General features: G+C 46.9%; 2 protein-coding genes across 3 annotated transcripts in view; both read left to right on the top strand.

Moving 5' to 3' along the window:
* Positions 1-12,538, top strand: part of TSPEAR (thrombospondin type laminin G domain and EAR repeats) — a 55,192-nt gene that overhangs the window by 5,240 nt on the left and 37,414 nt on the right. The window lies entirely within an intron of this gene.
* LOC132229194 (keratin-associated protein 10-3-like) lies at positions 7,965-8,856 on the top strand. 2 transcript variants are annotated; one of them, XM_059685952.1, is made up of 2 exons: positions 7,965-8,172; positions 8,296-8,856. In XM_059685952.1, the coding sequence occupies exons 1-2, from the start codon at positions 8,014-8,016 to the stop codon at positions 8,854-8,856; spliced, it is 720 nt and encodes a 239-aa protein (XP_059541935.1). In that variant the 5' UTR covers positions 7,965-8,013. The 2 variants fall into 2 exon arrangements, with proteins under 2 accessions (XP_059541935.1, XP_059541934.1); XM_059685951.1 differs by having other exon boundaries at positions 7,965-8,856.

The raw sequence follows: 12,538 nt of genomic DNA, 5'->3' as shown, positions 1-12,538 counted from the left end.
ATGTGTAGTACATGGAACTGGCAGGACCAACCCTCATCACTGTGAATTTGGACATGCTCATCACCCCCAAAACAAGCTCTGCAATATTTAGCTCTGACCTGCTCCCTGACAACTCACTTACTTTCTGTACCCATAGGTTTGCCTGGTCTAGACATTTCATATAAATGGAATCACATAACATAGAGCTTCTTCCGTGGAGTCTGTGCTCAATACCGAACATATTGTAGCACATGTCAGCGCATCATTCCTTTTTATGACCAAATCATATTCATCGGTACAGACGCACTACAATTTGTTTATCCACTCATGGGTTGACAGACACTTATGTTCTTTCTCCCTGTTGGCTGCCGTGAGTAATGCTGCTATGAACATTCAGGTACATGGTTTTGTGTGGACAAACATCTTTATTTTGGAGCTTACACACCTGGGAGTGGGATTGCTGGCTCATGGTGACTCTATGATTCACTTGGAGGAACAGGCGGATTGCTTCCTGAGGCAGCTGAGCCATCTTACACTCCCACCGGCAGTGACTGGGGGTTGCGGTTTCTCCACATCCTCGTCAACACTTGTTATTGTCTGACTTTTGTATTCTAGCCGTCCTCATGCGCCTGAAACAGTATTGCATTGAGGCTTTGATTTGCATTTCCCTGATGAATAATGATGTTGCGTGTTTTTCACGTGTGAATTTGTGTATCTTTTTTTTGAGAAATGTCTTTTCAAATCCTTCACCCAGTTGTTGTTTTTTAATCCTCATCCAATGATATGTTTTTATTGATTTTGAAAGAGAGAAACGAGAGGCATCAATGTGAGAGAGTAACGTCGATCGGTTGCCTCCTGTACTGTGGGTTCCAAGACAACGCACTTCCTAGGCGTGTGACAAACCCTTTCAGTTTACAAGTCCAAGTCCTTGCTCTTCCATAAGTGTGGCTGGGGATTGAACCTGCAACCTAGGTATGTGCTCCAACTGGGAATCAAGCCCAAAACCTTCTGGTGAAAGGGACGATGCTCCAGCCAACTGAGCCACCTGGCAAGGGCCCTTTGCCCAGTGTTTCATTGTGTTATTTTAGTTATTTTCCTTTTTTATTAGTGAGTTATATGAATTTATATATTCTAGATAAAGTCACCTATCACATATGATTAGCACATATTTTCTCCTGTTCTGTTGGTTGTCTTCTCACTTTCTTGGTAGTGCCTTTGAAGCACAAAACCACCTTTTAATTTTGGTAGAGTCAGATTTATCTTAGTTTTCCTTTCTTGCTTATATTTTTAGTGTCATATCTTAGAATCTAGCACCAAATCTGAGGTCATGAAAATTTACCCCAATGCTTTCTTTTAAGAGTTTTATAGCTTTACCTCTTATATTTAGGTCTTTGGCCAATTTGAGTTAATTTTTTGGGTATGGTATAAGGTAGGGGTCCAATTTCTTTCTTTTTGCCTATGGATTTCCAGTTGTCCCAACCCCATTTGTTGAAGAGACTATTCTTTTCCCATTGAATGGTCTTGGCACCTTGTTGAAGTCAGTCAGCCATACATGTATGGGTTTATTTCTGGACTTTCAATTTTATTTCATTGATAAATCAATATTGTCTGTCCTTATGCCAGCACCACACTGTCTTGATTCCTGTAGCTTTGTAGTAAATTTTGAAATTGGGAAGTGTGAGTCTTCCAAATTTGTTCTTTTTCAAGATTGTTTCGGCTATTCACTCCTTGTAACTCCATATGAATTGTAAAATCAACTTGTCAACCTTTACTAAGAAGTCAGCTTGGGCTCTGAGGAGGACTGCACAGATATGCAGATAGATCGGGGAGTGTTGCCTTCTTAGCAATGTTGTCTTCTGATCCATGAACATGGGATATTTCTCACTGATTTAGAACTTCTTTGACATAAAAACAATGCTTTGCAGTTTTCAGAATATTAATTTTGCAGTTCTTTTGTTCCTGAGTACTTGTTCATTTCATCTAGTTTATATCATTTATTGGTAAGTCATCAAATTGGGTCCAAGTTCTCCCCTCTCTCCTCAACCTGCTCCAATTCCTGCACCTTGTCAGTCCTGTGAAAGGACATGCTCATCTGGTTGATAAACTTTCCTTCCTTATACCATATACTTACTCACGTTTTCTGACCTGATCCTAGTGCACTGTGGTGGGGGCTGAGGAGCAGGGTGCATGCACAGGTCCCCCGGACTCCTGACATAACCTCCTGTGACCTTTCATGGGAAAAGAGAACCAGAAAAAGCCAGAAGTCCAAGTGTGGCATGGCCATGGAACAGCCACCCTATGCTTGCCTAGCACCTCCACATGCACGTATGGTTGATCATAAGGCCTCTGGGGGCCTAGTGCTGCTGGAACCCACTCCCACACCTGCCCTCTCCTCCTTGGCACCCCATGGCCCTCCCTCCTGGTGTGGGGTCCTGGGGGTGGTGAACACAGTGTTTCCTTCACAGTCAGCTGCTGCTTATCAAAGGGACACTAGGCTGTCCCTGTGGGCACCACCGGAAGTCCCTCAGGAGAAACCCCCATGAGAGCGTGGTTGGTGTACACTCAGGCACCATCCCTCATGCACCTCAGCTCCACCCAGGCTACTCTCGGCCACTGACCAAGCACAGCAGGGGACCTGCAGGGCACACGTCTCCTCTCACAGGCCCCTTTGCCCCAGGAACCCCTGCCTGTTGGAGGCCTTCTCAGAGCTATGTCGTGGTCTGAGGTGCTGCTCACCCGGTCTTCTGTTCTCCGCATCCACTCAAAGAAGGCAGCTGAGTCTCAGCCACTTGGGCTCCCTTCACCTGCTTGGCTCCTCCCACCTGCTCAGCTCCTCCTTACTCTCTCATGGACATGCCTGCAATCAATCCCTGGCAGAGCTATCCTGCTGGCATCTGCTCCGTAGAGAACCCACACTGAAAAGTCAACCACTGCTCTTATAAAGAAAGAGAGGGCGGGGCCAGTGTGGCTCAGGGGTTGAGCGTCGACCTATGAACCAGGAGGTCATGGTTCAATTCCCGGTCAGGGCGCATGACAGGGTTGCAGGGTGGTGGGCTTCATCCCGAGTGGGGGGTGTGCAGGAGGCAGCCAATCTATGATTCTTTCTCATTATTGATGTTTCTATCTCTCTTCCTTTCCCGTCCTCTCTGAACTCAATAAAAAATATATTTTTTAAAAAAAAAGAAAAGAAAGAGAGGGAGGGAGAAAGAAAACATGACCAGTTTAGCTATGACCCAATAGTAGATCAATATTCTTGTACATGATACGTGAAAAATTCACACCAGCTTCTTGTTGCCTGTAAATTACTCCAATCTGTTCTAAGAAGATTCTGGCAAAAATTTCTCCGAAACACCGGAGTTAGCTGCCTCGAACAACCACTTTAAATATATAACTAAAAGACAGAACGGACATCACCCAGAACCACAGGAAGACTGGCTGAGGGGAAATTCTTCAACTAGAAGGAAAGAGAACAGCATACGAGACTCAGAGGAGGCGCAGTGCGGAAAATACAAAGGTGCGGAGGTACGCGCGGAGTGGGCTGGCGGCTGAGGGCGCGGTTGTCGTTTTCAATCGGGAGGGAGTCTCAGATTCTGTGCTCCAGTTCTGGGCGAGTTTCTAGGGACCCAGACTCAAACAGGAGAAGCGGGACTGTCTGGCATTGGTCGGAACGAGAGGGCAGCTTTCTCTCTGAGGTTTGCAGTGGTTGCTGGGACTCTGAGAGGCAGAGTCTCTGGGGACGGGACTGAGAGCAGCCATCACTGCTCCCTCCACCCGCTCTGTTGATCCCGTGCGACCAGCCCCGCCCAAGCCCTGTGCAGAGCCATTTGCCGGATAGCCTCAGGCAAAGGCTAGATTAGCACCTCCCTAGAGGACAGAAGTTTTCCCACTGCAGACACAGCTGATTCTCACAGCCAGTAGGTCAAATCCCCCTACTATTAACTACAACAATCAAGGCTTAACTACAACAAGACTGCGCACAAAGACCACTAGGGGGTGCACCAAGAAAACATAAAAAAATGCAGAGACAAAGAAACAGGACAAAACTGTCAATGGAGGATATTGAGTTCAGAACCACACTTTTAAGGTCTCTCAAGAACTGTCTAGAAGCCGCCGATAAAGTTTTTGAGATCCTCAAGAAATCTAATGAGACCCTCGATGTTGTGATAAAGAACCAACTAGAAATTAAGCATACACAGACTGAAATAACGAATATTATACAGACTCCCAACAGCAGACCAGAGGAGCGCAAGAATCAAGGCAAAGATTTGAAATGCAAAGAGAAAAAAACACCCAACCAGAAAAGCAAAATGAAAAAAGAATCCAAAAATATGAGGATAGTGTAAGGAGCCTCTGGGACAGCTTCAAGCGTACCAACATCAGAATTATAGGGGTGCCAGAAGATGAGAGAGACCAAGATATTGAAAACGCATTTGAAGAAATAATGACAGAAAACTTCCCCTACTTGGTGAAAGAAATAGACTTACAAGTCCAAGAAGTGCAGAGAACCCCAAACAAAAGGAATCCAAAGAGGACCACACCAAGATACATCATAATTAAAATGCCAAGAGCAAAAGACAAAGAGAGAATCTTAAAAGAAGCAAGAGAAAGAAACTCAGTTACCTACAAGGGAATACCCACACAATTGTCAGCTGATTTCTCAACAGAAACTTTGCAGGCCAGAAGGGAGTGGCAAGAAATATTCAAAGTGATGAATGCCAAGAACCTACAACCAAGATTACTTTATCCAGCAAAGCTATCATTCAGAATTAAAGGTCAGATAAAGAGCTTCACAGACAAGGAAAAGCTAAAGGAGTTCATCACCACCAAACCAGTATTATATGAAATGCTGAAAGGTATCCTTTAAGAAGAGGAAGAAGAAAAAGGTAAATATACTAATTATGAACAACAAATATGCATCTATCAACAAGTGAATCTAAGAATCAAGTGAATAAATAATCTGATGAACAGAATGAACTGGTGATTATAATAGAATCAGGGACATAGAAAGGGAATGGACTCACTATTCTTGGTGGGGAAAGGGGTGTGGGAGATGTGGGAAGAGACTGGACAAAAATTGTGCACCTAGGGATGAGGACAGTGGGGGGGTAAGGGCAGAGGGTGGGGTGGGAACTGGGTGGAGGGGAGCTATGGGGGGAAAAAAAGAGGAACAAATGTAATAATCTGAACAATAAAGATTTACTAAAAAAAAAAAAATCTCCATTTGCATGTAGCTCAGTTTAAAAACGTAATGTCTTGCCCAGCTGGCGTGGCTCAGTGGCTGAGTATTGACCTATGAACCAGGAAGTCATGGTTCAATTCTGCCTTTTATTTCTCTGTCTCGCCCGATTGCTGTGGCTAGAACTTCCAGGACAATGTTGAATGGAAGTGGTGATAGTGGGCGTCCTTGTCTTGCTCCTGATCTTGGAGGAAAGGCTTTCAGCTTCCCACCACTGCGTGTAATATTAGCTGTGGGTTTGTCATGTACGGCCTTTATTATGCTGGGATATGTTACTTTTACACCCACTCTGTTCAGAGTTGTTATCATAAAAGGGTGTTGGAGTGTGTCAAATGCTTTTTCTGCATCTATTGAGATGATCATATGGCTTTTATCCTTTATTTTTGAGTGGGATATATTGCAGTAATTGATTTATGGGTGTTGAGCCATTCTTGCATCCCTGGGATGAATCCCACTTGGTCATGGTACATAATTCTTTTAATGTATTGTTGTATCTCACTGGCTAATATTTTGTTGAGAATAGAATAACCATTCTTTTTAAGTGTATGAAAAACCGGGACCAGTATAGACCACACTTACTAAGATAGACCACATTGTGGGCTGTAAAACATGTCTCAACAAATGTAAAAGAATTTAAATTACACAGTGCATGGTCTCTCATCACAATGTAATTAAATTAGAACCTCAGTATTAAAAAGATTATGTGAAGCCCCCAAATATTCAAAAATAAGACCGACTTGTAAAGAGCATGTAGATCAAAGGAGAATGAGAGGGAAAATTAGAAAATATTTGAACTACACAAAAATTAAACACATGTCAAAATGTGTGGCATGCTGCTAAAGCAATACTAAGGGGGGAATTTAGAGTACTGATGTCCTTTTCAGAAGACAAGAAAGTTCAGTCCTAGCCAGTTTGGCTCTGTGGTTAGAGCGTCAGCTCGTGGACTGAAGGGTCACAGGTTTGATTCTGGTCAAGGGTATTCACCTCGGTTGCAGGCTTCTCCGGGCCCCAGGAGGAGTGCTTGCAGGAGACAACAAATGGATGTTTCTCTCTCACGTCGATGTTTCTCTCTGTGTGTCTCTCCCCACCCTTACACTCTCTCTCTAAAAATCAATGGGGCAAAAATATCCTCAGGCGAGGATTAACGAAACAAAACAAAAATAAAACTACTTAAAATAAAATGAAAATAATAATAATAAAGAAAACAAAAAAGTTCTTAAATAAATGACCTTACCTTCTACTTTAAGAAGCTAGGATGCGAATAAAGCTCAGAGCAGAAAGACAATGCCAAAGATCAGTGAGGAAAGCAATGAAATGGGAAAAAAGAAATGGGATACCCAATGCTGTTTCCTTGAAAAGATCAAACACATTGATAAATCTTTATCCATACTGACCAGCAAAAGAAAGAGAGACGACACTAGTCCCCAGTATCATGTGACATCATTAGAGATACTACAGACACTGCAAGTATAATAAGGACATTATGAACAACTTTATGTCCACAAATTTGACAACCTAAATAAAATGGACAAATTCCTTGACAGAAACAAACTGCCAAACCCACTCAAGAAGAAATATATAACCAGAGTAGCTCTCTATCTATTGAAGATATTGAATGTGTAGTTAAAGACCTTCGCACAACCCAGCTAAATGGTTAAGCAACCTGGACGTCCACACCGTACAGCGTCATCCTCAGTAGAAAGGACCGAATCAGTGACATCCCAGCAGCTTGCTTGGGCTGCAAGGGAATTACGCCGTCTGAGAAAGTCCCTCTGGGAGAGTGACACGGTGCGTGACTCCATTGATATACGTTCTCGGCATAGCTGAGACTAGAGATGGAGAAGTGATAGGTGGTTGTCAGGGATGAGGGGTGAGAGTACGGGGGAGTGTGGTCTAAAGGGGTGGGTGTGGGAGCCTGGCAGTGATGGTACAACACTGTGTCTGATGGTGGGGGTGATTATATGATCTTCAAATGTGAAAATACTGCATAGAAACACACACACACACACACACAGACACACACAGACACAGTGCATGTATATCTAATGAAATCTGTATAAAACCGGTGGATTTTCAATCTCCTGGTTGTGATTTCTGCTAAGGTTAGGTAGGATGCTATCAGAGGGAAAGAGGGTAAGGGTGAGGTTAGGGCCCTCTCCCCCAGTGCACACCACACAGGCGTGCAAGCAGGGCTGAGAAAGATGCTGTCCTGGCTCCCTTCCGAATTCCCAGGACTGCCTGTCGGCCCTGGGACCACTCCAGGCCAACGTCCACCCCACCCCACTCCTCACCTACGTGTGGGTGTGAAACTCAGCAAACCAAGCAGAACCTGGCCCAGTCAGGGTCCAGAGGAGAACGGCCATCCCCGAGGTCCTCTCCAGGCGCACGAGGAGCAGGTCTCTAACAATCCGCGGGACCCAACAAAACCACAAGCACCCCTACCAGCCACCACCTCCACCATCTGCCTGAGAGAATCGCGGCCACACATAGCCCGGACCCATCAGGACCTGCAGGAGGAACCGTCCGACCACAGCAGGGCCCTAGCGCCAGCTTCCCCGAGGGCCAAACAGGGGTCAGGCTCCCATCACGGTCCCCACGGGCATCTGACTCATCTAATGAGGCTTCCGGGCCCCTGCACTGGCCCAACGAGGAAAGGGGGCATGTGAGCCTTTTGTGGGGACAACAAAGGCCAGGGACCAGATATAAAAGCGCTGGAGTCCTAGGACAACTTACACACACTCATAGGCACTCCCATACCCGCTCAGTCCTTCCAGCTCGCCTCCAGCCTCTGCCCCACCATGGCCGCATCCACCCTGTCCGTCTGCTCCAGCAACCGGAGCTACGGCAGCCGGGCCTGCCTGCCCGGGTCCTATGACTCTTGCACGGACTCCTCCTGGCAGGTGGACGACTGTCCAGAGAGCTGCTGTGAGCCCTCCTGCTGCGCACCCACCTGCTGTGTCCCCAGCTGCTGCCAGCCTTCCTGCTGCACCCCCACCTGCTGTGTCCCCAGCTGCTGCGTCCCCAGCTGCTGCCAGCCTTCCTGCTGCACCCCCAGCTGCTGTGCCCCAAGCTGCTGCCAGTCCACTTGTTGTACCCCGACCACCTGCCTGACCCTTGTCTGTGCCCCAGTGAGCTGTGTGTCCAGCCCATGCTGCCAAGTGACCTGTGGGTCCAGCCCCTGCCAGTCAACCTGCACCAACTCCTGCACGCCCTCGTGCTGCCAGCAGTCTAGCTGCCAGCCCTCCTGCTGCACCTCCTCCCCCTGCCAGCAGGCCTGCTGTGTGCCCGCCTGCTGCACACCCGTCTGCTGTAAGCCAGTCTGTTGTAGGCCTGTCTGCTGCACACCCATCTGCTGCACACCCGTCTGCTGCACACCCATCTGCTGCAAGCCTGTCTGTTCTGGGGTCACCCCCTGCCCAGCCCCTTTGAGCTGCTGCAGACCCTCCTCCTGCATGTCCCTCATCTGCCGCCCCGTGTGCAGGCCTGCCTGCTGCGTGCCCGCCTCCTCCTGCTGTGGCCCTGCCTCCTCCTGCCAGCCCAGCTGCTGCCGCCCGTCCTCCTGCATGTCCCTGCTCTGCCGCCCCGTGTGCTCCCGCCCGGCCTGCTGCTTCCCCACCTCGGCCCAGACGTCCTGCTGCTGAGCCGGCATGTCCCCCAAGTCCAGCTGAACTCGGGTCTCATCCCGTGACTGTGGTCCTCCCGCCGCCCCTCAGTCTGGTCCTGAGCAGTGTCAGGTGGCTGCCGCCACTCAGGACGGGGAACCTCAGTCTCCACCAACCTGACCTGACCTCTGCCCTCAGGACCCCTGGACCTCACTGCTCCCTGGGCTTCTGCCTCCTACACGAGGCCTCCACCTGCCCAGGGCCACCTGTCCTTCCCTCCTAGTTTCTCTGTTGAGTCATTGACCTCGACTCTCAGCTGGTCAGCACCTCCTCGGACACCCAATAAACTCATCTCAGCACCTGATGGCTTCCTTCATCTGATTTCATGCGGGAGGGGTGGGGCCAGTGCTTTTCACCAGACATTGTCTTCTGCAGCCACGGATATTTCTAGAAATGAGTGGCTGACAGATCCCAAAGGGCAGTGGCCTAACTCCTGGCGGGGTGCCAGGGCCCGAGGTCAGTGCCTGCCGGGCCTGTACCAGGACTTCCTCAGGCTGGTCTCCTGCAGCAAGTCATGGTCTGGGAGTGTCAGGCCCAGGCACCGTTCACCCACTGTCCCATCTGAAACGCCGGGGGCTCCTTGCAGCACAGACTGTGGGCCTGGGGCCTCCCCTGTGGTCCGCCCACAGGTCTGCACTGTGAGCAGAGACCTGATGCGGGGAGGCAGGGAGCGGCTGCTCCAACCCTGATAGAGTCAGAGGGACTGGATGACCTTCCTGCCAGGGCCACACTGAACAATTAGCCAAATCGTGGAGCCATGGTATTCAGATGCTGGACTTGAAGGTCACAGAACAGGAATCCCTGAGGGAGGGGAACAAAGACAGTGAGTCTCACAGTTGGCCTGACTCACCGCCATGAGAGCATGTCCAGGCCCTGGTGCAAAAATGGAAAACCCAGGCGCTCCATGCACCCCTGAGTCAGAGGCGGCCCTGGGATTTGGGGGAGCCCAGGGCAGCTGGTGTTTATGGCCAGAGTGACAGAGAGCGGAGACCTGCCCTGATTAACTCTTGGTCCTCAGAGGGTTTCCCTCAAGTGTCAGCTAAGTAATGATCAGCAACCCCATGTGAGTCTGGGATTGGGGAAACCCACAGAACTAGAGGGCTCATCCCAGAAACCAAACATGCCTACAGCAGCGCCTATTCCCACCTGCCAGGTGGAACATGGTCCTGATTCAGGACATCGGGGAGACCACTCAGGGGGCATTGCCTCCGTTGTGGGTAAAATGAGCCCCAGTGGTTCAGTCCTACCTGACAAAGCTGGTAGGAAACTTTAAAGAATGAGCCATTCCCCAGGAACTTCACCACATCCTAGCACAGTGATGGCGAACCTATGACACGTGTCAGAGGTGACGCGCGAACTCATTTTTTTGGTTGATTTTTCTTTGTTAAATGGCATTTAAATATATAAAATAAATATCAAAAATATGTCTTTGTTTTACTATGGTTGCAAAAATGAAAAAATTTCTACATGTGACACGGCGCCAGAGTTACGTTAGGGTTTTTCAAAATGCTGACAGGCCGAGCTCAAAAGGTTCGCCATCACTGTCCTAGAACAATGGTCAAGGGTATTCATTTGAACACACAATATCCAGCACTCAACCACCTGTTATTTTCTGTGTATTTGTTTTTTTAAAATGCAGTCGCTATCCTAATGGCTGTGAGGTGGTAGCACACGGTTTGGATTTGCTTTTCTCCAATGATTAGTGATGTTGAGCTTCTTTCCATGTGCTTATTGGCCATTTGTGTATCTTCTTTGGAAAAAGGTCTATTTAAGTCTATTTTTGGATTTTTTTATTGTTTTGTTTGTTATTCTTTTTTAGAAGTTCTCTATCCATTCTAAACATTTATCCCTTATCAGATACATGCTTTTCAAATGTCTTTCTCATTTCCTCAGGTTGCCTTTTTTCTCTGTTGATATTGTCTTTTGATGCAAAAACATTTGAAATTTTTCACCAAGTCCGATGTGTGTATTTTTCTTATGTCGTCCATGCCTTTGGTGTCACATCCAGGAAACCACTGCCAAATCCAATGCTGTGATGTTTTGTCCTGTTTTCTTCTAAGAGTTTTATAGCTTTAGGTCTTGCATGTGGATATCAGTTTACCCAGCACCATTTGTTCAAAAGACTGTCTTTTCTCCATTGAACGGACTACGTGCCCTTGTCAAAAACGATGTGACCTGTTGTGTGAGGGTGTATTTCAGGACCCTGTGTCCTATTCCATGGGTCTACATGTCTTTATGCCAGTGCCACCCTCTTTTGATTACTGTAGCTTTGTAGTAAGTTTTGAAATCAGGAACTGTGAGCCCTTCAGCTTTGTCCTTTTTAAGGATTGTTTTGGAGACTCAGGGCCCTTAAGATTCCATATGGCCCTAGCCGGTTTGGCTCAGTGGATAGAGCATCGGCCCGAGGCCTGGAGGATCCTGGGTTCGATTCCAGTCAAGGGCACGTGGCCTTGGTCCCTGGCCTTGGTCCAGGTGTGTGTGGGAGGCAACCAATTGATGTGTTTCTCTCACATCCATGTTTCTCTCTCTCTCTCTCTGTTTCTCTCCCTTCCTTCTACTCGCTCTAAAAATCAATGGAAAAATACCCTCAGGTGAGGATTAATAACAACAACAAAAATATTCCATATGAATTTTAGGATGGATTTTATATTTCTGCAAAAACACAAAACAAAAACAAAAGTTGGGAATTTGAATATGATTGCATTAAATCTGTAGATTATTTTGAGTAGTATTAAAATCTTAATAATATTAATTATTCCAATTCATGAACATGGGCTGTCATTCCATTTATTTATGTCTTTTTAAAATTTCTTTCAACAATGTTTTGTAGTTTACATTGTACAGGTCTTTCACCTCCTCATTTGAGTTAATGTCTAAGTTTTTAAATTCTTTTTGATACTATTGTAAATGGAATTGTCTTCATAATTTTGGGGAGGACTGTTCACTACGAGTGAACAACAATGCAACTGAGGTATGTGTGTTGACTACGTATCCTGCTATTTTGCTGAATTCTTTCATTGGTTCTAACAGTAGAATTTTTAGGATTTTCTACATTTAATATGATAGCATCTGTGAACACAGATAATTATACTTCTTTCCAATTTAGATGCCTTTTATTTCTTTCATTGTCTCTCTGCTTTCCCAGAGTTTCCAGTCCTATGGAGAACGGAGGTGGCAAAAGTGGGCACCCTTATCTTGTTTCTGATCTTAGAGGAAAAGCTTTCAGTTTTTCAAAATTGAGTGTGGTGTTTGCTGTAGGTTTTTCATACATATTCATCTATATATTAATATATATCCTCCTATATAATAAAAGGCTAATGTGCAAATTGCCCAAACTGCGTAATGACCGGTTGCTGACGTGCACTGACCACCAGGGGGTAGACCCTAAACACAGGAGCTGCCCCCTGGTGGTCAGTGTGCTCCCACAGAGAGAGCGCTGCTCAGTCGGAAGCCCTGAGCCGGGCTCACAGCTGGTGAGCACAGTGGTGCTAAGGATGTTCAACTGATGGCTTAGGCTAAGTTGTCAGTCAGATATTCCCCGAGGTCTCCTGGACTGCGAGAGGGCGCAGGCTGGGCTGAGGGACCCCCCCACCCTGCGAGTGCATGAATTTCATGCACTGGGCCTCTAGTATATACAAAAAAGCCTAATATGCTAAGTGTA

Source organism: Myotis daubentonii, chromosome 3 (genome assembly GCF_963259705.1).
Source record: "Myotis daubentonii chromosome 3, mMyoDau2.1, whole genome shotgun sequence".
Classification (NCBI taxonomy): Eukaryota; Metazoa; Chordata; class Mammalia; order Chiroptera; family Vespertilionidae; genus Myotis; species Myotis daubentonii.
Note: the sequence above shows the minus strand (reverse complement) of the source record. Positions and strands in the feature narration are given on the sequence as shown.

What these genes read in the sequence shown, in the direction of transcription:
- LOC132229194 (XM_059685951.1), top strand. Translation starts at nt 8,014, where the DNA reads ATGGCCGCATCCACCCTGTCCGTCTGCTCCAGCAACCGGAGCTACGGC.